At 38.3% G+C, this 24,622-nt stretch overlaps 1 protein-coding gene and 1 non-coding gene across 2 annotated transcripts in view; both read left to right on the forward strand.

Moving 5' to 3' along the window:
- Positions 1-24,622, forward strand: part of KDM5A (lysine demethylase 5A) — a 94,173-nt gene that overhangs the window by 36,919 nt on the left and 32,632 nt on the right. The window contains exons 14-19 of the mRNA XM_032390704.1: positions 2,948-3,142; positions 18,062-18,243; positions 18,608-18,732; positions 19,229-19,379; positions 20,705-20,819; positions 23,149-23,504. Of these exons, the coding sequence (XP_032246595.1) occupies positions 2,948-3,142; positions 18,062-18,243; positions 18,608-18,732; positions 19,229-19,379; positions 20,705-20,819; positions 23,149-23,504 (1,124 nt within the window). The remainder of the gene's footprint in view (positions 1-2,947; positions 3,143-18,061; positions 18,244-18,607; positions 18,733-19,228; positions 19,380-20,704; positions 20,820-23,148; positions 23,505-24,622) is intronic.
- LOC116623706 lies at positions 8,621-8,752 on the forward strand. The gene has a single exon (XR_004297740.1). It is a non-coding gene; the product is annotated as a small nucleolar RNA SNORA72 (small nucleolar RNA).

A 24,622-nucleotide genomic window follows, 5' to 3' on the forward strand; every position in this document is an offset into this window, starting at 1 on the left:
CCCGGAGTCCTGGGATCAAGTCCTGCATTGGGCTCCCTGCTCAGCAGGGAGTCTGCTTCTCCCTCTCCCTTTACCCCTCCCCCCTGCTCACGCTTTCTCGCTTGCTCTCTCTCAAATAAATAAAATCTTTTAAAAAATAAAGTAAATGATAATGCCAGTGATTGCTATTTTGCTTTTTTTGTATGAGGTAGATATCAAAAAGTAACTAGTTATGATTATGTCATGTTGGGAAAAGACTGCAAATTTATGATACATTCTTTGACTTTATTTTTCCTTTAGTGATGCTCTATTTTTGGTCTCCTCTCAACATTTGGGGAGATATTTATTTATTTATCTATCTATATATCTATTTATCGATTGATTGAGAGAGAGAGCACCCAGAGGAGAGAGAGAATTTTATCAGGTTCCACGCTGAGCACAGAGCCTGACACGTGGCTTGATCTCATTGAGGTCAGGACCCTGAGATCACAACCTGAGCAAAATCAAGAGATGCCAACCGACTGAGCCACCCAAACTCCCCAACGGGGAGATATTTTTAGTAGTACTGGGTCTTATGTTTTCTATAGGCACATTAATATATTAAATTTCATGATTCATGATTTCACGATTTTTGTTTCCTTGGTTAATGAATGACATGATGAGTAACCTTATTTGATCTAGTAATTTAAAACATTATTAGGCTTAGGAAGCAGTATGAGCAAGACTGAGCTTAAGACTTTCCCTTGGGTTTGAGGTCTATTTTTTAAAATTCAACTAACATTTATTAGAATTTATGATTTACTTCTTGTCTAGATGTAGGGTAGGAAATAGAGATAATTCAGAAATGAATTAGAGATGGTTTCTGCCTATAATGTGTTCACTATTGTTGATGTGTGGCCTTGGGCAGCTCTTTTAATTTCACTGAGCCTAAGTTTTTTACCTTGTATATGAAGATACTAAGATACGCTTAATAACCTCAGACAAGTGAGATGATATATGTAGAAGTCCTTGAAACTCTTTAGAAGAAGGGTGTGATAGAAATGAAGAGTTATAGCAGCTTTAGATTTAGAATATAGTGATGGTACTAAGTTTTATAAGCCACAATGGATAATCAGTTCTATTTTATATGGCTTGTTTACAGATTGTAATAATTAAGATCGGCATATTTTCTTGCCATTGTTAATAAGCTATATGAAAAATGTTTAACAAGTAAATATTTATGAATTAGGAAATGAAAGAGTATATTGTTAATAGACAAAATAATCCCTGATCATAAGTTCAGTATCATTATTTTCTTTGGAAAGATTGTTTCTTTAAAAGAGTATGTAGGGGCGCCTGGGTGGCTCAGTCAGTTAAGGATCCGACTCTTGATCTCGGCTCAGGTCATGATCCTCAGGGTCATGAGTTCAAGCCCCGCATTGGGTTCCACACTGGGCGTGGAGCCTACTTAAAAAAAAAAAGGAAGTATGGGAATACTGCTTGATTTAGAGATAGTCTTATATTCTCAAAATGTGATTCCTGTGATTGTTTTCTGCCTTTCTCAAAATAGAGGTGAATTCTTAAAGGTTATAAAGGTCCATTTTCTTATTTTTTCTCTGTTATATCATAGTTTTCAAATATAAACTAAAACTCCCATTTAAATTACCCAAGTTTTTCCACTGGACAGGAGGATAGAAGTTGGGGAAAGAGAGAGAGAGAGGAGGGAGGAGGGATGGAGAAGTGTGTGTGTATATATGTGTGTGTGTTTGTGTACAGGCATACCTTGTTGTATTGCACTTTGCTTTATTGTACTCCACACATACTGCATTTTTTGCAAATTGAGGGCTTGTGGCCACCCTGTGTCAAGACAGCAAGTCTGTTGGCACCATTTTTCCAATAGCATTTATTCATTTCATGTCTCTGTGTCACATTTTGTGAATTCTGGCAATATTTCATACTTTTTCATTATTATTTGTTATGGTGATCTGTGATTAGTAATTATGACTTGTTGAAAGCTCTGGTGATGGTTAGCATTTTTTAGCAAGAAAGTATTTTTGAATTAAGTTGTGTACATTGTTTTTTTTAGACATAATGCTATTGCACACTAAATAGACTAGTATAATGTAAACATAACTTTTATATGCACTGGAAAACCAAATCATTCATTTTACTCACTTTATTGTGATACTTTATTTACGGTGGTCTGGAACTGAACCCACAGTATCTCCAAGGTATGCCTATATAGTATAACTAGTATCATAATTTGGCTTAAAGCTTGATGGGTAAAGAATTTTCAGAATTTATCTTAAAGGGTGTATCTGATGATTTATGAAAAGTGATCATCTAGTGACTTGTTTATTCACTTAGGGAGAATAAAGTGTATAATCTCATGATTTTACTTGGATTCTCTTTAGGCCAGACTGATGTTTTTAAAAGAGTTTCTAGATGCTAAAATGTAAATCATCTTTTGCTTTGGTTCTTATAATAGAAGTCAGTTAATGTGAATTGCTGAAGTAGTACTTTTTTCCTCCTCTTTTCTTTCTTTTTCTTTTTTTTTTTTTTAACTTTTAATAACATCTCTGCTTTTTGGTCTGACGAAACCTCCATGCTGAATATGTCCACTTAACCCTTTATTACCTAAATGTTTTTTCTTCTTTCTTTAAAGGCAGCTTATGTTAAAGTGGTCTAAAAGAGTTTGCTGCTTCATTTAAATATCAAGGAACTTGTACTTCTTGTTGTACATAATGAGTAGAAAATCAATAGCTTAGGCTAGAAGCTTAGCATCTCAAAATTATGGAAATTTTCTGTGGGAAGGCCTTTGAAATTCCTACTGGGCCATAAAGATTTAATATTTACAGTTCCTCTTATGTTCAAATGGAGTTTGATATTCTGCCTTTTTTATAATAAAACAGGATCTGTAGGCTAAATAGTGGTTTTGTTCTGGAAGATGTTATCAGCAAGTAATTTAATTTGACAATCTTGTTTACAGTTGCCCATTGGACGTCAGTGTGTCAATCATTACCGACGGCTGAGGCGCCATTGTGTCTTTTCACATGAAGAACTCATTTTCAAGATGGCAGCAGATCCAGAATGCTTAGACGTGGGGCTGGCTGCCATGGTGTGCAAAGAATTGACTCTCATGACTGAAGAAGAGACAAGATTAAGGGAGTCTGTTGTACAAATGGTGAGTTTGTGGAGCACATTTTCTGTATTTGATACTGCTCATGGAATATACTAAAAATTGAACTTGTAGAAAGAATCCATTTTCATCTTTGATTCCTTTAGAAGTTGAATACAAAAATCACAAGTTTGGAGGTGTGTGTGTGTGTGTTTAAAGATTTATTTATTTTAGAGACAGAGAGTAAGCGCACAATGGGGAGGGGCAGAGGGAGAGGGAGAGAGAATCTCAAGTACACTCTGCTGCTGAGCCACGGGGCTTATCTCACGAGATCAAGTCCTGAGCCGAAATCAAGAGTTGGGCACTTAACCAACTGCACCACCCAGGCACCCTGGAGAAGGTATATTTTTATACTTGCTATTTTGGGTTCTACAAATTGAAAAGTTTTAGGAATCTTTATGTCACTTAAAAAATGGAATCCTGTCATGTAGAATTTCTTATGTATATATTTTTTTAAGCCTTCTACATACAGTATTATTTCTTTAAATGAGAAAGTTCAAATCCTTTTCTCTGAGCTTTGAAATTGAATAAAAGTTGTGTTTCTGTGATTCCAGCTGTCAGAGTGCATTGATCTGGTGGTTTGGTTTTATTTTTTTCCTCTTTCTAAGTAATTTAATGAGTAGGAAGTACTGAATAACCAAGTGTTGGGATTTTTTTTTCCTTTTTTTCCCCCCAGTTTGGAAGCCAGTTGGATTTCTGGTGGAGTTCTTTATAATGGTGGTGGCTGGGCAGTGGGGTGGCCATACCCTCCCCACAAGTGTTGGGATTTTGAATGCTTAGAATAAACTAAACCTTTGTAACAATCAAGATAATGAACATATCACCTTCAGATTTTTCTTATGCCCCTTTATGATCATTCCCTTTTGTCCCATTCCCCCTCTTCACTACTCTTACTCCACCCCCTTCCAGGAAAACACCAATCTGCTTTCTTTAGTGTGCCTTTTAAAAAAGTGTATTATTTAAATTGAGTCATACAGTTTATAGTTTTTGTTTAGTTTCTTTCACTTAACATAATAGTGTTTGAGGTTGAGGGGCGCCTGGGTGGCTCAGTTGGTTAAGCAACTGCCTTCGGCTCAGGTCATGATCCTGGAGTGCCAGGATCGAGTCCCGCATCGGGCTCCCTGCTCAGCAGGGAGTCTGCTTCTCCCTCTGGCCCTCCCCCCTCTCATGCTCTCTCTCTATCTCATTCTCTCTCTCAAATAAATAAATAAAATCTTTAAAAAAAAAAAAACAAAAACAAAAAACATAATAGTGTTTGAGATTCATTTATGTTATTCCATGTATTAATTGTTTATTCTTTTTAATTGCCAAGTATCATTTATTGTATGGACCACAGTTTATCTCTTCATTTAAGAATGGACATTTTAATTTTTTTAACTTTTGCCTGTTACAAATTAAACTGCTGTGAACATTTCTGAACAAATTTCTATGTTGACATATACTTTCATTGCTCTTGGATAAATACTAGGACTGGAATGGCTGGGTCATAGGACATGTGTGTGTTTAATTTCTTCTGAAAACTGCCAAACTGTATTCCAAAACAGTTTTTTTGTTTTTGTAAGATTTTATTTATTTATTTGAGAGAGAGCACATGAGAGGGGGGAGGGTCAGAGGGAGAAGCAGACTCCCTGCCGAGTAGGGAGCCCGATGCGGGACTCGATCCAGGGACTCCAGGATCATGACCTGAGCCGAAGGCAGTCGCTTAACCAACTGAGCCACCCAGGCGACCTCCAAAACAGTTTTTATAGTTCTGTGAGGAATATGAGAGTTGCACTTGTCCTGCAATCTCACTGACATTTGGAATTTTAACTTTACTTTTTTTTTTCTTTTTAAAGATTTTATTCACTTACTGGACAGAGAGAGTGAGTGAGCGAGAGAGAGTGCACAAGCTGGGGGAGAGACAGAGGGAAAGAAGCAGACTCCCTGCTGAGCAGGGAGCCCAATGCAGGACTCGATACCAGGACCCCGGAATCGTGACCTGAGCCGAAGGCAGACATTTAACCAACTGAGCCACTCAGGCTTCCCCAACTTTAGATATTCTGATAGGTTTGTCGTAGTAGTTCATCATGGCTTTAATTTTAATGACTAATGATGTTGAGTACTTTCTAGGTGCTTATTTGCTGTCTATATATCTTTGAGGGAAGATTCTGTTCAAATCTTTTGCCCAACTTTTAAAACTTGGGTTGTTACTGAATTTTGAAAGTTCTATATATAGTCTAGATACAGATTCTTTACCAGATAGGTGATTTGGAAGTATTTTCTTCCAGTCTGTGGCTTGTCTTTTCCTTTTCTTAATAGTATTGTTTTGAAGAACAGGAGTTTCTTTGGTTTATCAGTTTTTTCTTTTATGGATTTTATGGCTTTTGGCATAGCCAAAAGGCTGTATCTAAGAAATCTTTGCTTAACTCAAGATCACAAAGATTTTCTCCTATGTTTTCCAGAAATTTTTTAGTTTTAGCTCATACATTTATGTGTATGGTCTATTTCAAGTTAATTTTTGTATGTGGAATGAGTTATGGATCAAAGTTTATTTTCTTGCATATGTCACTTACGATTTCACGCCCACTTATGAGAATACTAATTTGAGATCTCCTGTTTTGGCTTAATAACCAAGTAACCAAGAATAACCAGAACAATTGGTAGGTTGAGAAGGCACTTTATTTTTTGACATATCCCAAGGTGGTAGAATGTAACAGAAGCCTTGTTTCCTCTCAATAAAATCAGAATTCTTGAAAACAGCATTTTCAGTTAGAAAAGTTTATATAATCACAAAATTAAGGACTTTGTTTCTATTTTGAAAGAATTTCAAATAATGGGCTCTCTCTATACATATTAAGTTAGATTTGAAGAGTTTTAAGAAAATGAATATAGGTTTAAGCTGAAGAAAACTATTGTAGTGGATAGCGATTTGGATCTGAAAAGTAAAAGAGAAATCGATTTCACCACTCTTTTTATGGGCATAAATGGGGAAAAAGATCTTTAAACAAAAGCCATCTATAGATATATAAAACTATATAAAGCTGTGTAAAGCTATACATATTACAAATGATGTAAGTATTATTATAAGCTAATTATTTTTAAGAATTTATGTTAACTTGGAAATAAGAATTTTTACTAAATAGTCAGATTTCTTTTTCTAGTTTGAATTACCTGTGATAAGAAACAAGAAGGGCGCCTGGGTGGTTCTGTCAGTTAGGTGTCTGCCTTCAGTTCAGGTCATGATCTCAGGGTTCTGGGATTAAGCCCCGCGGCAGGCTCCCTGCTAAGTGGGGAGTCTGCTTCTCCCTCTCCCTCTGTCCCTCTGCCCCGCTCATGCTCTTTCTCTCTCAAATAAATAAATAAAATCTTAAGAACAAGATAAAAGTGAATCTTGTTTTCGTTTTTTAAAAAAATTTTTTTGAGGTAAGTGTATGACTGATATAGTTAATATTCTCATGTTATACCTATATTCTTAAAAGTTTTCTTGATTGTTTGCTTATTTTTTATTAGCCTTTTGTATTTTATTTTTATTTTTATTTACTTATTGTTATTTTTTTTAAAGATTTTATTTATTTATTTATTTGACAGAGACACAGCAAGAGAGGGAACACAAGCAGAGGGAGTGGGAGAGGGAGAAGCAGGCTTCCCGCGGAGCGGGGAGCCCGATGTGGGGCTCGATCCCAGGACCTTGGGACCATGACCTGAGCCGAAGGCAGACGCTTAACGACTGAGCCACCCAGGCGCCCCTATTATTATTTTTAAAGATTTTTTTTAATTTATTTGACAGAGAGACAGCGAGAGAGGGAACACAAGCAGGGGGAGTGGGAGAGGGAGAAGCAGGCTTCCCACTGAGCAGGGAGCCCAACTCGGGGCTCGATCCCAGGACCCTGGGATCATGACTTGAGCCAACGAAGGCAGACGCTTAACAACTGAGCCACCCAGGTGCCCCAGTTATTATTTTTTAAATAAAACTGTCTTTTTAGGGGCGCCTGGGTGGCTCAGATGGTTAAGCGTCTGCCTTCAGCTCAGGTCATGATCCCAGGGTCCTGGGATCGAGCCCCACATCAGGCTCCCTGCTCGGCAGGGAGCCTGCTTCTCCCTCTCCTTCTCCTGCTCCCCCTGCTTGTGCTCTCTTGTTCTCTCTGTCAAATAAATAAAATCTTAAAAAAAAAAAAAAGACTGTCTTTTTTGAGTAGTTGAAAGTTCACAGCAAAATGAGGGAAAGGGTAGGGTACAGAGATTTCCCATATATCTTACATCCCCACACATGCAATGCCTTCTACATTATCAACATCTCCTACCAGAGTGGTACCTTTGTTAAAGTTGATAAACTGCATTGACACATCATAATCACCCAAAGTCCATAGTTTATATTATGGTTCACCCTTGGTGTATATTCTATGTGTTTGGATGAATATATAATGACATGTATCCATCATTATAGTATCATACAGAGTATTTTCACTTCACTAAAATTTCACTGTTTCACCTATTCATCTCTACCCCCCCCTTCCACTGGCAAATACTGATCTTTTTACTATCTCTGTAGTTTTGCCTTTATGTCATATGGTTGAAATCATATAGTATGTAGTCTTTTCAGATTGCCTTTCATTTTTTCATGTGACTGTCCGGTTGTTCCAGCATGATTTATTGAAAAGACTATCTTTGCTCCATTGTGTTGCCTTCTTTGTGAAAGATCAGTTGACTGTATTTATGTGAGTCTGTTTCTACATCCTCTCTTGTGTCCCATTGATTGATTTGTCTATTCTTTTGTAATACCACATAGTCTTCATTACTACTATAGCTTTATAGTGTTTTAAAATTTTTATTTATTTTTTTATTTGATATAGTTGACACACAGTTTAGTTTCAGGTGTACAGTTTATAGTAAGTCTTGAAGTCAGATAGTGTTAGTCTTCTGACTTTGTTCTTCTGCAATATTGAGCTATTATGAGTCTTTTACCTTTCCATATAAACTTTAGAATACTTTGTCGATATCCATAAAATAACTTGCTGGGATTTTGATTTTGATTGTACTGGATTTATAGATTAAGTTGGGAAAAACTGACATCTTGACAACACTGAACATGGAACACCTCTGTCCATGAACATGGAACTCCTCTCCATTTATTTAGCTCTTCTTTGAATTTGTTCATAGGAGTTCTGTAGTTTTCTTTCTTATACATGTTTTGTTAGAAACCTAAGTATTTCATTTTTGGAGGGTGGCTAATATAAATAGTAATTTGTTTTTAATTTCAAAATCCACTTGTTTATTACTGGCATATAGAAAAGAAATTGAATTGTATACTAACCTTGTATCCTGTGCTATTATTGCTTATTAGTTCCAGGAGTGTTTTTGTCAGTTCTTTCAGATTTTCTTCATGGATGATCTTATGATCCATGAACAAAGATGGTTTGGTTTCTTCCTTCCCAATCTGTATCCTTTTTATTTCCTGTTCTTGTCTTATTGTATTAGCTAGGCCTTCCTGTTGAAAAGGAGTGGTGGCCACGAATATTCTCGCTGTTCTGATTTTGTAATAATCAGGGCAGGCTAAACATTTGCTATATTAAGACCATGCATGTGTCCCCAGACCTAGTGCTTTCCCTAGGTCTGGTTTTATCAATGCTGGTGATAAACCAAGTCTGATTATATGATGTATCATATATGGGAAATGCCTATGACTTGGTATCTGATTATCCTTGAGAAATGACAGCAAAGCTAATGTCACAACTTTTGAAGATAGCCATTGCTAATTTGATGATTACCAGTTGCAATTAAATGAATTGTAAAACTAACAAAAAAAAAAAAAAAGAAAAGGAGTGGTGGGAGGGGACATTGTTGTCTTGTACCTACCTGATCATAGTAGAAAAATTTGTCAGGAATGGGTGTCAAATGCTTTTTCTGCATTTATTGATAGAATCATCTGGCAGGGTTTGAGAGGATTGACTCCAATTTTGAAAGAAGTTCTAATTGTTGCATACTTGGGATAAATCCCACTTGATTTTGTCATGTAATTCTTATTATATATTGTTGGATTCAACTTGCTAATTTTATTGAAGATTTTTGCACCTATGTTCATGAGAGATATTGGCCTGTAGTGGTTTTTGGTAGCAGGGTAATGTTGTCCTCATAGAATGAGTTAAGTGTTTCTTGTGCTTCTGTCCTCTGAAAGAGATTGTAGAGAATTGGTATAATTTCTTCCATAAATGTTTGGTAGAATTCACCAATGAACCCATTTGGGTCTGGTGCTTTTTGTTTTGGAAGGTTCTTAATTATTGATTTGATTTCCTCAATAGAAGTATAGAGCTATTCAGATTGTGTGTGTGTGTGTGTGTGTGTATGTGTGTGTGTGTGTGTGAATTTTGACAGGTTGTCTTTCCAGGAATTGGTCCATTTCACCTGGTCATGAAAGTTGTGGGCATAGAGTTGTTTATAGAGTTGTTTATAGTATTCTTGCATTATACTTTCAATATCCATGGGATCTTTAGTGATGTCTCCTTTTTCATTTCTGATTTTAGTAATTTGTGTCTTTTTTCTTTTTTTTTAGTTAGCTCAGCTAGAGGCTTATCAATATCATTGAACTTTTCTTAGGACCAGCTTTTGGTTTTATTGATTTTTCTCTATTGATTTCCTTTTTCTAATTTTACTGATTTCTGCTCTAATTCCTTTTTTTAAAAAAATTTTTATTTATTTTTTAAAAGATTTTATTTTTTTATTTGACAGAGAGAGAGCAAGCACAAGCAAGGGGAGTGGGAGAGGGAAAACCAGGCTTCCCGCCGAGCAGAGAGCCCAGTGGGGGGCTCGATCCCAGGACCCTGGGACCATGACCCAAGCCAAAGGCAGACGCTTAACGACTGAGCCACCCAGGCACCCCTCTCTTTTTTTAAAAAAGATTTTATGTATTATTTTATTTATTTTTTTTAAGATTTTATTTATTTATTCATGAGAGACAGAGAGAGGCAGAGGCAGAGGGAGAAGCAGGTTTCCCAATGAGCAGGGACCCCGATGTGGGACTCGATCCCAGGACCCCAGGATCATGACCTGAGCCAAAGGCAGACGCTTAACCGACTGAGCCACCCAGGTGCCCTATTTATTTATTTTAGAGAGAGCGAGCGAGCAAGCAGAGGGAGGGGCAGAGGGAGAGGGAGAGAGAGAATCTCAAGCAGACTATGCACTGAGCATGGAGCCCAATGCAGGGCTTGATCTCATGACCCTGAGGTCATGACCCGAGCCAGTATCAGGAGTTGGATGCTTAACCAACTGAGCCACCAGGCACTGTGCCCCTCTTCTGCTTTCTTTGGATTTAATTTGGTCTTCTTTGTCTAGTTTCCTAAAGTGGAAACTTAGGTTATTCATTTTATATATGTTTATTTGAAATGGAATTCCTTATTCACATAAGAGTCACATTCCAGTAGAATGTGACTCTTGATTTTGGGGTTGTGAATTCGAGCCCCATGTTGGGTGTAGAGATTACTTAAAAATAAAATTTAAAAAAAAAAAAAAAGGAATTCCTTTCCCATTGCTTGGTGTCTGTCTTTTGAAGCTTGTAATTTAAGCATAGGTACACTTCATTTTAATGTGCCTTTGCTTTATTGTGCTTCGTAAATATTGTGTTTTTTACAAATTGAAGGTTTGTGGCAACCTTGCATTGAGCAGGTTTATTAGCCCCATTTTTCCAACAGTATTTGCTCACTTTGTGTCTCTGTGTCACATTTGGTAATTCTCACAATATTTTAAACTTTTTATTTCGTTTATTTATTTTGTTCATTTTTCATTGTCATATAATATACAGTGTTATAGGGACGCCTGGGTGGCTCAGTCGGTTAAGCGTCTGCCTTCGGCTCAGGTCATGATCCCAGGGTCCTGGGATCGAGTCCCACATCGGGCTCCCTGCTCAGTGGGGAGTCTGCTTCTCCCTCTTCCTCTCCCCCTGCCTGTACTTGCTCTGTTTCTCTCTCTGACAGATAAATAAAATCTTTAAAAATTATATATATATACATATATATATATATACAGTGTTATATTAGTTTCAGGTGTACAATATAGTGATTCAGCAATTCTGTACATTACTCAGTGCTCATCACAATAAGTGTACTCTTAATCCCCTTCACCTGTTTCACCCATTCCCCCCCCACCTCCCTTCTGGTAACCACCAGTTTATTCTCTGTATTTAATAGAATCTGGGGCATCTGGCTGGCTCAGTTGGTGACGCTTCATCTCAGGGTCATGAGTTTGAGCCCCATGTTGGGTGTAAAGCTTACTTAGAAAAAGAAAGTGGAATCCTCTAATAGAGTCTTGGGGTTTTTTTTGTTTGTTTGTTTTTTCTTTGTTTTGTTTCTTAAATTCCACATATGAGTGAAATCAGATGGTATTTGTCTTTCTCTGACTGATTTATATTACTTAGCATTATATCTTCTAGGTCCATCCATATTGTTGCAGATGGCAAGTTTTCATTCTTTTTTATGGATGAGTAATATTCCACTGTATATATATCACATCTTCTTTATCCATTCAACTTGAGTTGCTTCCATAATTTGGCTATTGTAAATAATGCTGTAATAAACATAGGGGTGCATATATCTTTTCAAATTAGTGTTTTCGTATTCTTTGGGTAAATACCCAGTAGTGCAATTACTAGATCATGTGGTGATTCTATCTTTAATTTTTTGAGGAACCTCCATATGTTTTCCACAATGGCTGCACCAGTTTTCCTTCCCACTAACAGTGCATGAGGGTTCCTTTTTCTCCACATCCTTGCCAACACTTGTTTCTTGCGTTTTTTATTTTAATCATTCTGATAGGTGTGGGATGATATCTCATTGTGGTTTTGATTTGCATTTCTCTGATGAGTGATGTTGAGCATCTTTTCATGTGTCTCTTTGCCATCTGTATGTCTTTGGAGAAATGTCTGTTTATGTCTTCTGCCCTTTGTTTTTTGTTTTGTTTTGTTTTAAATACGCTTGAACTCACGACCCTGAGATCAAGACCTGAGCTGAGATCAAGAGTCAGACGCTTAACCGACTGAGCCACCCAGGCACCCCTGCCCAATTTTTAATGGATCAGACTTTTTCACTATTATATTTGTTATGGTCATTTTGATGAGTGATCTTTGATGTTACCGTTGTCATTTTTTTGGGTGCCACAACCTGTGCTTATGTAACAGTGAACTTAGTAGGTAAATGTTGTGTATATTCTGCCTGCTCTACCAACTGGCTGTTTCCTTGTGTCTCTTTGTCTGATTGTCAGTCTTCTTTGTTCTTTGAGACACAACAATATTGAAATTAGGCCAATTAATAACCCACAATGTCCTTTTAAGTTCAAGCAGAAGGAAGAGTCACATGTCTGTTACTTCAGATCAGAAACTAGAAATGATTAAGCTTAGTGAGGAAGGCATGTGGAAAGACTAGATGGGTCAAAAGCTAGGCTTCTTGTGCCAAAGAGTTAGCCAGGTTGCAAATGCAAAGGAAAAGTTCTTGAAGGAAATTAAAAGTACTACTCTAGTGAACGCATGAACAATAAGAAACTAAAAGAGCCTTATTGCTGATATGGTGAAAGTTCTAGTGATATAGATAAAAGATGGAACCAGCCACAACATTTTCTTATGCCAAGGCCTAATCCATAGCAAGGCCCTAACTCCTCAGTTTTATGTAGGCTGAGAGTGGTAAGGAAGCTGCAGAGGTTTGAAGCTAACAGACGTTGGTTCATGAGGTTTAAGGAAAGAAGTCCTCTCCGTACTACAAAAATTCAAGGTGAAGCAGCAAGTGCTGATGTAGAAGCTGCAGCAGGTTATCCAGAAGATCTAGCTAAAATCATCAGTGAAGGTAGCTACACTAAGTACAGATTTTCATTGTAGACGAAACCGTCTTCTGTTGGAAGAAGATGCCATCTAGGACTTTTGTAGCTAGAGAGAAGTTAATGCCTTGCTTCAAAGTTTCAAAGGAGAGGCTGACTCTCTTGTTAGGGGCTAATACAGCTGATGACTTTAAGTTGAAGCCAGTGCTCATTTACCATTCTGGAAATCAGGGTCCTTAAGAATTATGCTAAATCTACTCTATATTCTATAACTGGAACAACAAAGCCTGGATGACAGCACATCTGTTTACAAATGGTTTGGACCTACTCTGCAGAGAAAAAGATCCTTTCAAAATATGACTGCTTGTTAGCAATGCACCTGGTCACCTCAGAGCTCTGATGGAGATGTCCAACAAAATGAATGTTGTTTTCATGCGGCCAACAACATCTGTTCCACAGGGGCTCCTGGGTGGTTCAGTCGTTAAGCGTCTGCTTTCGGCTCAGGTCATGATCCCAGGGTCCTGGGATCAAGCCCTGCATCGGGCTCTCTGCTCCGTGGGAAGCCTGCTTCTCTCCCACTCCCCCTGCTTGTGTTCCCTCTCTCGCTGTGTGTCTCTGTCAAATAAATAAAATCTTTAAAAAAAAAAAAAAAAAAAGAACATCTGTTCCGCAGCCCCGCGGATCAAGGAGTCATTCGACTTTTAAGTCTTAACTAGTTAAGAACTATATTTTGTAAGGCTATAGCTGCCATGGATAGTGATTCTTCTGATGGATCTAGGCAGAGTAAATTGAAAACTTTCCGGAAAAAAGGTACACTATTCTAGATTACATTAAGAACATCCGTGATAGGGGCGGGGCGCTTGGGTGGCTCAAATGGTTAGGCGTCTGCCTTCGGCTTAGGTCGTGATCCCAGGGTCCTGGGATCGAGCCCCGCATCGGGCTCCCAGCTCCGAGGGAGGCCTGCTTCTCCCTCTCCGACTCCCCCTGCTTGTGTTCCTGCTCTCGCTGTCTCTCTCTGTCAAATAAATAAAATCTTAAAAAAAAAAAAAATCCGTAATAGATGGAACAAGATCCAAATATCAACATGAACAGGAGTTTAGAAGAAGTTGATTGCAATCTTGGCATGGATGACTTTGAGGTGTTCAAGACTTGAGTGGAGGAAGTAACTGCAGATGGGGTGGAAATAGCAGAACTAGAATTAGAAGTGGAGCCTGAAGATGGGACTGAATTGCTACAATCTCATGATAAAATTTGAGCAGATGAAAAGTTGCTTCTTATGGATAAGCAAAGAAAGTGGTTTCTTTTTTTTTAAAGATTTTTTTTATTTATTTGACAGATAGCGAGAGCAGGAACACAAGCAGGGGGAGTGGGAGAGGGAGAGGGAGAAGCAGGCTTCCCGCCGAGCAGTGAGCCTGATGTGGGGCTAGATCCCAGGACCCTGGGATCATGACCTGAGCCGAAGGCAGATGCTTAACCAACTGAGCCACCCAGGTGCCCCAAGAAAGTGGTTTCTTGAGATGAAATCTGCTGGTGAAGATGCTGTGAAGATTATTTAAACGACGACAAAGAATTTAGAATATTACATAAACTTAGTGGATAAAGCAGTGGCAGGGTTTGAGAGGATTGACTCCAGTTTTGAAAGAAGTTCTAATTGTGGGTAAAATGCTATCAAACGGCATTGCATGCTTGAGAAGTCACATGTGAGAGAAAGAGACAATTGATGTGGCAGACTCCGTTGTTGTTGTTGTTGTTGTTTTAAGTAGGCTCCACGCCCCCTGTGGAGCTTGAACTCATGACCCTGAGATCAAGAGTCGTGTGCTCTACCAGCAGAGCCACCCAGGTGCCCCAGACTCCATTGTTTTATTTTAAGAAATTGCCACAGCCACCCCAGCCTTCAGCAACCAGCACCCTGATCAGTCAGCAGCATGATAAACATGGAGAACAAGACCCTCCACCAGTGAAAATCTCAGATGATGTTGAGCATTTTTTAGCAATATTTTTTAATTAAGGTATATATATTGCTTTTTTAGACATAATACTATTGCACATTTAATAGGCTACAGTATAGGGTAAATAGAACTTTTTATTTTTTATTTTTTTTTTTTTTTAAGATTTTATTTATTTATTTATTTGAGAGAGAGAGAGAGAGAAACAGCATGAGAGGGGATAGGGTCAGAGGGAGAAGCAGGCTCCCCGCCGAGCTGGGAGCCCGATGTGGGACTCGATCCCAGGACTCTGGGATCATGACCTGAGCCGAAGGCAGTCGCTTAACCAACTGAGCCACCCAGGCGCCCCTAAATAGAACTTTTATATGTGCTGAGAAACCAGAAAGTTCATTGGACTTGTTTTATTATGGTACTTGTTTTATTGTTGTGGTGTGGAACCAAACCTGCAATATCTCCAGGTCTGCTTGTACATTGGTAGAGACTCATGAACTGAGTTTTTGTGGCATAGTCTCATTTCAGGTTTAACTTGTGTTATTAATGGAGCATTGTTTTTCCTTTTTGTACAATAATTTGAATATCACATCTCTTGATCATTTTATTTATCCTTTGATCACATTTCTCTAGGGACTCTTTTCCTATAAACTTAACTTCTTCTTGTGCCCTTGAGATACTAACCTCTACCCTTTCTTTGCATATTGTCTTTCCTATCTTGAAAAAGTTTTTATTTTTTCTTCCAGAAAACTTCTTGAGTGGTTTTTCTGTGGTCACTGCCCTTATTTCCTTTTTATCCCTTTACTGTCACTGTCATTCTGAAACTGAGAATTTGCTGGTGACTTTATTGCCAAGTCTCGTTGTTCTTTGTCTTTTATCCCCATGACCTCTTTGTTGCACTATATTTTGCTTCTTTGTTCCTTTTCCTAACACTTGCTCTGCTGTTTCTTCAGCATCTGATAATACTTGCCAGTCACTTTTTAATAAAATATTTATTTATTTATTTTAGAGAGAGAGAACGAACGAGCTGGGGGAGGGACAGGGAGAGGGAGAGAGGGAATCCACAAGTGGACTCCCTGCTGAGCGTGGAGCCTGACTTGGGGCTCCATCCCAGGATCCTGAGATCATGACCTGAGTTGAAACCAAGAGTTGGCCTCTCAACCAAGTGAGCCACCAAGGCGCCCCTTGCCAGTCACTTTTAATCATTTTCCTCCTCTTCCTCAATTGCCAGTGTTTGCAGGGTGCAGCCTTTGACGTTTTATTGTTTTTCTTTTGTGCTACTTTTCAAGGAGTTCTTAGCCTTTGTTAGGATTTTACCTCTCTTTCAGCTATTACCTTGTGGTTTCATTTCTCAGGTCTTGATGTTTCCTTCTAGTTTGTGCAAACACGAATTATTGTCATTCTGAAAGACGTGTCATGTCCCGTCACCCATTTGTAATCCGGGTCTCCTTGGGATTACTGTACATTTCTATTTAGCTTTTTATAATCTCACTTTCAGCATCTGAGATAGAATATCATCTCCTCTCCATCTTCCCTTTCACAAACCACTTTATTAATTGCTGGTAAGTATCAGGATCATTATTTAAAAACTTAATGTGATCCTTGACTCATCTGTCTCTTCGATAGTCATCTGCTATCTGGTTTGAAGTTTTTATTTGTTTATTTTGCAATGTCTCTCATCACTTCTCCCCCCCCCTTTTTTTTTCTTTACTGCTACCATTCGGTTCCATTCCTTAATTTTCTCACTTTGATTATTTCAAATAGCCTTTTAATTTGTATCTCTTTTTTCTTCTCTCCACTCCCTCCTAATAATTTATAATTTTCTGAGCTGTGTAATGTTAGAAAGCATTACAAGGAAAAATTGTTCTGTGTTGGCAAAGCTTAGGAAATGGTAGATTAAGAAAAAATCAATTGGGGATAAATAATAAATGATTCTTTACTGTAAAACTGTAAAACTTTACTGTAATTCTTTACTGTAAAACTTCTATGATATGCTGGTGTTCATTGATAATCTCTTAAATTGGGAGGGATATAGTAATACATAGCATTTCCCCATAGACTAAGTTTTTTGCAGAGTATCTTCTAGGGCTAGGGGTTCCTGGAGCATACTTTAGGATTTGGTGTAAAATTTATTTGAGACCGAGAGAGAGAGAGAGAGAGAGAGAGAGAGAGAGAGAGAGAAAGCGAGTGTGTGGAGGGGGAGGGGCAGAGAGGGAGAATCCCATGCCTATTTAACCAACTGAGCCATCCAGGTGCCCCACTTCTCTTGATGTATTAATGTCCTGTTTGCCAGCTGTTGTGACGCTGTGTAAATTCTTGTAAGCTAAGAAATACCTGCAGTGCATTTTGGAACCATTTTTACATGAAATAATTTTTAAAGCTGATATTAAATGCTGATATGAGAAATGGGAAGATGTGAGAGTAGTTAAGAGACATGTAGATTAAAACCAGTATCAAAAACAAAATCTGTGTTGCAAGAATTGAATTGTGCCTGCCAGTGAATAAATTATCGGGGTTTTACCTTGGGTAAGTGAAAAGAGTTTGCTTTCTTGTGTATTAAATGGAAGTCTTTATAAAATGCACTCAAATGCTCTTACTAAGCTGGCAGATCGAATTTAATTAACCTTCTTTTTGATGTCTTGCTGAAGTAGTTTATATTTTGATTTGCATAGTTTAATTTTTACTACTTTATCTTTGCATCTGTATTTATTAGTGTTATTTTTGGATCATTGATAACTAATATATCTGTATTCAGGATTCAAGGGTGTATTATCCCTGGGACAAAAAAAATTCAATTTTTTTCTTGTTTTAAGGAGAAGACAAAATATATAGCTTCATGAATTGTTACATAGTAACCTTTGTTGTCATCACAATTCTGGTCAAGAAACAGAACTTTGTTAGCCACCCCAAAAGTACCTCCCAATTACAATTTCCCTCCCCCCTCAAAAATGACTGCTTTGACATTTGTAGTAGTAAGTTCCTTGCATTTAAAAAATAGTTGTATCAAATGTGTATTCTTCCACACCAAGGTTTAGTCTTTCCCACTTTAAAAAAATTAAGAATGATTAATTTTAGAAAGTGTTTTGATGCATTATTTTACCTCCCATGTATATATCTTAAGTCAGATTTACCTATAGAAAAAAATTTAGTAACTTTAAGTTCTTTGATGCTTGAGAGCCTTGAAAGACTTGATGTAGTGATGTGAATTGTATTTCAGGGTGTTCTAATGTCAGAAGAAGAAGTATTTGAACTTGTTCCTGATGATGAGCGACAGTGTTCAGCGTGCAGAACCACGTGTTTTCTCTCTGCTCTCACATGTTCCTGTAATCCTGAGCGCCTCGTGTGTCTCTACCATCCAACTGATCTGTGCCCCTGCCCCATGCAGAAGAAATGTCTTAGGTATCCTTACGTTTCTTGTAAAACTTGTTACTTCTTTTAAAACCAAATGCACTGTTCTTTGTAATTCCTCTTCCCCATGTGTGCACTGGTAACTTTTCCTTGTCTCTCTGCCTCCCTGACGAGGACCAGTCCTTTAAAGTTGGCCCTAAACTTGACAACTAATGTTAGTTTTTTTTTGTATCAATTGATTTCACATGTTCCCTGTCTCTCCCTGCATTAAAACTCTGTGGGTGGCTTTGATTTAAGACCCCATTTCCTTGGTCATTGTATTAAGCTGATTGTACTTAAAATTTATTTTCAAGTTGTTGGTTTTTTGCAAAGTTTTAAGTTTCTGTGTTTTTTGTTTGTTTTTCTTTGTTTTTAGATACCGTTACCCATTAGAGGACCTCCCTTCTCTGCTGTATGGTGTGAAGGTCAGGGCACAATCCTATGACACGTGGGTCAGCCGTGTTACAGAAGCATTATCTGCCAACTTCAACCACAAGAAAGGTTAAGTTTCCTCCTTTTGTATGCATACAGTGAAATTATTGTCACATTGAAAGAGGCTTTGTTTTGTTTCAAATGAATATTCATTCATTTCCTCCATTAAGGAAAAATTGTAGGCTTCATATGCGATTTGCGACTAATGGGTTGATTGACTGACTATAGATTTAGTTTTCTATTTGAGAATTCTCTTTTACATAAAAAGTTAATATAAAATGGGACAGATAGCTAACTTGGCAGTAGATACGTATTTTGGGGAGTCATTATTACCAGTGGACTGCCACTAAAGGTTAATTAAGAGAGAGGAATTACCTTCCTGGAGAGAAATTGTCCATAAGGATTAGGAATGAGCACCTGCTCTTAAGCTTTTATTGCAATGGTGAGATTTTTACAGCTGCAGTGTTTCCACTAATAGATTGATGACTAACTTGAGAGAGGTTGGTGAGTATTTTTAAATGACTTTTTATGTCTGTGGTCATAGTATATAGCTTTGTTTTTACAGATTTGATTGAATTACGAGTAATGCTGGAAGATGCTGAGGATAGGAAATACCCAGAGAATGATCTCTTTAGAAAACTCAGAGATGCTGTGAAAGAAGCTGAGACTTGCGCTTCTGTCGCTCAGCTGCTTCTGAGCAAAAAGCAGAAGCACAGGTAAGACTAAGAAGAGTTCTCCAGTGGTTTCCTGTGGGTTTTTTGGTTTTGTTTATTTGCTGGCCCCTCCCTATATTATCTTTGACCTCTTGTCGTGGCCATTTCCCTCCCACCCTCCCTCCAATCATGTCCCGATCTTCTCTCCTACTACTGTCCCTCCTTTCTTGCTCCACTCTGCAGTCCTCTTCCCCTTTGTGCTTTTTGTACACGGCAGGCACGGTTCTGCTTAGGGTCTTCTCACTTCTTCGCTCTTTGAGCGCTCTTCCCTGATATCCAGCTGGCTTGTTCCCTCACTTCTTTCAGGTCTTTTCAGATAGCTGACACATTCTTGAAGAGGCCTTCTCTGACAACCCTTTATAAAATTGCAGCCTTTTTATTCTTTCCTGCTCTGTTTTTCTCCTAGTCCTGTCACTTCCTGACATACTAATTTATTTATTATCTCCTCCTTTCTTTCCCAGTCCCACTAGACACCTGCTAGACTAGAATGTTGGAGATTTTTTATCCTTTTTTCGTTGCTCTATTTCTTGTGCTTAGAACAATATCTGGCACATACTGGATGTGCAATAAGTATTTGTAAATAAATAAATGATACTACACGCTGAAGGCAGGTGGCAGCAAAGAGTAATCTTGAGGGATGCTGGAGAGGCTGTGTTATTACGTGTAGAAGTATGTGCCCTTGATTTCATGGAATTCACATGTGTTAAATTTTCTGTGGTATTGTTTCGTATTCATGCCAACACTTTCCTGGTATCTGCACAGCTTTTGCTATGGCCCTTCACATTGGGTTTTAAATTACTTTGTGCGTTTTTTATTTGTACATTTGATTGGAGAACCTTTCTTTGAAGCATTGATCAGGGAATTTTCACCTGTCATTGGGTCACTAACCCCCTTGAAGAATCTGGCAAAAGCGTAGGGACCCTTTTCTTAGAAAAATGCACATACATATACAATTCTGAATCCGTTTCAGAGGGGTTTATTAGCCCCCAGCCAAGTTAAAGGCCCTTGTTCCACATTTTAAGCTTTTTGAGGTAGAAGATTTAGTTTTATTAACAAACATACTATTTTACTCTGAGGAATTTATTGACTGTTTAAAATGCTCAATACTTATAAGATTGGAGGAACTATAACGTGGAGAGTTGAATCTTTGAGTCATTAACTAATGAGGTAAAAACCTAATTTGGAAGTGATCACCATTACAGTGGAACCTCTCAAACATTCATATTCTGGGATTGCTTGGGTTAGAATTCTAGAGAGACTAGAAGCCCCTTTGATATCAGATGACTATGGATTTTTCTTACTTATATCTCAATATTATTTCACATCAGGCAGAGCCCAGATAGTGGGAGGACTCGGACCAAACTGACAGTGGAAGAATTGAAGGCCTTTGTCCAACAACTTTTTAGTCTTCCATGTGTCATCAGCCAAGCTCGACAAGTAAAGGTGGAGTATTACATTCTTTTCTTCGGTAATATCCTTTGTAGTATGGGTTTCTGTTTTGGGTAAACAGTGTGTCTAGACTAGCTTTTTGTTCTGTTTGTTTGTCACGTAAGTGCTGCTGTTTGAAGTTTTTCAGTAGGCAGTAAGAATCCCCTGGTTTCATTCTTAGCCTTTAATTCTCCTTTTAAAATTCTGGAACCAAGGGTAGTTAGTTTAGAATTTTTTTCTGCATTAATCTTAGATCAGAATCCCCATTTAGCATAGATGTAATTGAAATGCAAGAAAATAGTTAAAAGAACCTGAATGTATCAGGAAGTTATTAGTTCATGAGCTTTTAAAAATGTGAGCTCTGAAATTACTAGATCCCTGATGGTTTCTTGAATTTGTACACAGTCTCAAAAAGTGTCTATCAAATATATTAATCAGCATAGTTGTAATCCTCTGATAGTTTGTGGTATGTTTTTTGATTTGGCCATGGGCAGGGTATCTAAAATGGTTTTTATCAAGGTTATCAGCTTGAGGTGGCTGGGTGGCTCAGTCGGTTAAGCATCTGCCTTTGGCACAGGTCATGATCCCAGGATCCTGGGATTGAGTCCCACATCACCCGGCCTCCCTGCTCAGTGGGGAGCCTGTTTCTCCCTTTCTTTCTGGCTGCCACTCCCCCTGCTTGTACGTTCACTCTCTCTGTCAAAAGAAATAAATCTTAAAGAAAAAAAAAAAGGTTATCAGCTTGTGAAATCTAGTATCAGTTGTGTTTCTCCTGTTACCCCATGTCGTAGAAGCATTTTGGTAGTTGACTGCTCTTTCTTCCTGAGAGACTTTATTCTCTGAACATCTGTGACATCACACGCTCTAGTTTTCTTCATTCATTCACAGTTCCTTTTCTTCGGCGTTCTTGGCCTGTTTGTTTTCTCCTTGGCTTGACTTCTAAGTGTTGGAGTGTATTAAGAGTCTCAGCTCTTTCTTTAGGTCCTGACATCTTATTGGTTTAGTGACAGTAAGTATCACCTGTATCCTGTTGATCCCCAGATCATCAGTTCTCAATGCCTTTGCTCTCTCCTACAAGCTTCTACATCCATTGCATACTCTGTGTATCCCATGGCAGACTAAAAGGCATCTTAAAAGCCTTTTAATGAATCAAAAATCCTTGATTCCTTTATTTCCCTTATACCCCATATCCAGTCTCTAAACAAGTGCTACCGTTATCTTCAGAATGTTTCCCAAAGTGAACCATTTGCCGTCATCTGCATTGCTTGCACTGTGCTCTGAACCTCTAGATTCTGCCCCTGAGATCACTGTAATAGCCTCTTACCTCGTCTCCCTTCTTCTCTTGTCCCTGACAGTTTATTTTTATTCGGTAGCCAGTGTGACCATGTAAATTATAAATCAAATTATATCACTTCTCTGTGGTTAAAATTCTCCAGTGCTTCCCCAAAGCCATTAGAATGAAATCTAAACTTCTAATCTGTGTGGCACCACATAATCTGACCTCTGCTTATTTTTTAACTGCATTTCTCCACTTCGCTCCCCATCATCCACTTTAGAGCAAGACATTTCTCTGTAAAAGCTTTTGCAGTTATTATCCGCTCTGCCTGAACTGCTCTTCCTCCAGATCTTCATATAGTTCCCACCTCTAACTCCTCGTTTTAGTTTCAGTTCATCTGCTTTCTGTGACCACCATTGCAAAGTAATATGCCCACCCCCTCTGGTCATTCTCTATTGTGTTGCCCTGTTTTATTTTCACAGCACTTAAAACTAACTGGAACATTTTATTCATATATTCAGTGTCTATTTATATTAAAATACGTTCCTTGGGCGCCTGGGTGGCTCAGTCATTAAGTGTCTGCCTTTGGCTCAGGTCATGATCTCAGGGTCCTGGGATCAAGTCTCACATCGAGCTCCCTGCTCGGCAGGAAGCCTGCTTCGGCTGGAAGCCTGCTTCTCCCTCTTCCTCTCCCCCTGCTTGTGTTCCCTCTCTCGCTGTGTCTCTGTCAAAAAAACCAAAAAAACAAAACAAAAACTTAAAAAAAATAAAATAAAATATGTTCCTTAAAGATAAGGACTTTGTATGTTTTAGTGCTTATAACAGTGGCTGCATCTAAGTCCGTAGTCATTAAATATTGTTTGAATGAATTAATCATGTTTTAAAAGTAAGTCTGTGTAAGTAATTACAGAGAAGCATAATTATGTTCTTAACTATCATATCTGGTGCTATAATGGTGAGATTATTAGATAGTCTAGAATTTGATAGTTTTCCTGAACTGTGTCTATTCCAAACTCATTCTGTATCTTTTAAATTTGTTTTTTATTTTTATTCTTTTGACTTTTTCAGAATCTGCTGGATGATGTGGAAGAGTTTCATGAACGTGCTCAAGAGGCCATGATGGATGAAACTCCAGATTCTTCCAAACTCCAAATGTTGATAGACATGGGCTCTAGTCTCTATGTGGAGCTACCTGAACTGGCCCGACTAAAGCAAGAGCTACAGCAGGCTCGATGGTTGGATGAAGTAAGACTGACCCTGTCAGATCCACAACAGGTCACTTTGGATGTCATGAAGAAACTGATAGACTCTGGGGTGGGATTGGCACCCCACCATGCTGTGGAGAAGGCAATGGCTGAACTACAGGAGCTCCTTACAGTCTCTGAGCGATGGGAAGAAAAGGCTAAGGTCTGCCTACAGGCAAGGTGAACACATACATTGGTGACTGTTGCCTCTTTAATAACTAAGGGTAGAACCGAAGGAGGAACATAAGGCTTTGTTTCATTAAATATTTAATTAGATGTTTTATGCCTTCCCTGACCAGCCACTAAATTATCAAATAGGTCTGCATATAAATAGTTTCAGATATTGTGTGCATGCTAGTGCAGAGTACTTTGCTAGGTACTGTCTAAGTGAAACAAAGTAGTATTTTGTTTCGAACCTTCCCATTACCTATACTATAGTTCAGAGCTAAGAAATGTAAAGCTCACTGCAATATGTTATTATTAACTGATAGGTACAGAAAAATGCTATAGGAATTCAGAGGAGGGGAGGTCATTGTTACCTTTGGTGGTCAGAAGAGAAGCTTGAGAGAAAAGAACTTTAGGTAGAGCTTTGAAGCATGAGTGAGATTGAAGTGGAAGGGGCGTGAGAGAAAGATCAAGCTGAGTTTAAGGAATATATATATAGGGTTAGGTGACAAGTTAAATGGGCTTTTTTGGAGTGGAGGGTTTATGTAGGAAAGTAGTGGGAAAGAAGAAGCAAGAAAGGAGAACATTACGCAGTTGCATTAGCATTGGCACCCCCATTGGATTTTTGAGATTTCAGTAAAGCATTCACCATACTTGACTGTATATCAACTAATTAGACTGTAATGTTGTTTATGAAAGTATTTCTTTAGCTAAAATTAAGATCTGTAATTTCTCTTGTGAGGATGAGGAACCTGGCATACTTAGAGTCCATAGTTATTAAATACACAGCTCAGATTGATTGATCTATTTATTTATTTATTTATTTATAAGTGTCTCTGGATGTCTTACAACTAACTTTTTTTTTTTTTTTTTAAGACTTTATTTGACAGAGAGAGACACAGCGAGAGAGGGAACACAAGCAGGGGGAGTGGGAGAGGGAGAAGCTGGCTTCCCACTGAGCAGGGACCCCGAAATGGGGCTCGATCCCAGACCCTGGGATCATGACCTGAGCCGAAGGCAGACACTTAACCGACTGAGCCACCCAGGTGCCCCAACACAGCTCAAATTTAAAGCCTTTACCACTTCATTCCAAAGTCTTCATGTACTTAACTACTTTGCCAGCCACTTATTTT

This window comes from Phoca vitulina, unplaced genomic scaffold (genome assembly GCF_004348235.1).
Source record: "Phoca vitulina isolate PV1807 unplaced genomic scaffold, GSC_HSeal_1.0 scaffold59, whole genome shotgun sequence".
NCBI lineage: Eukaryota > Metazoa > Chordata > Mammalia > Carnivora > Phocidae > Phoca > Phoca vitulina.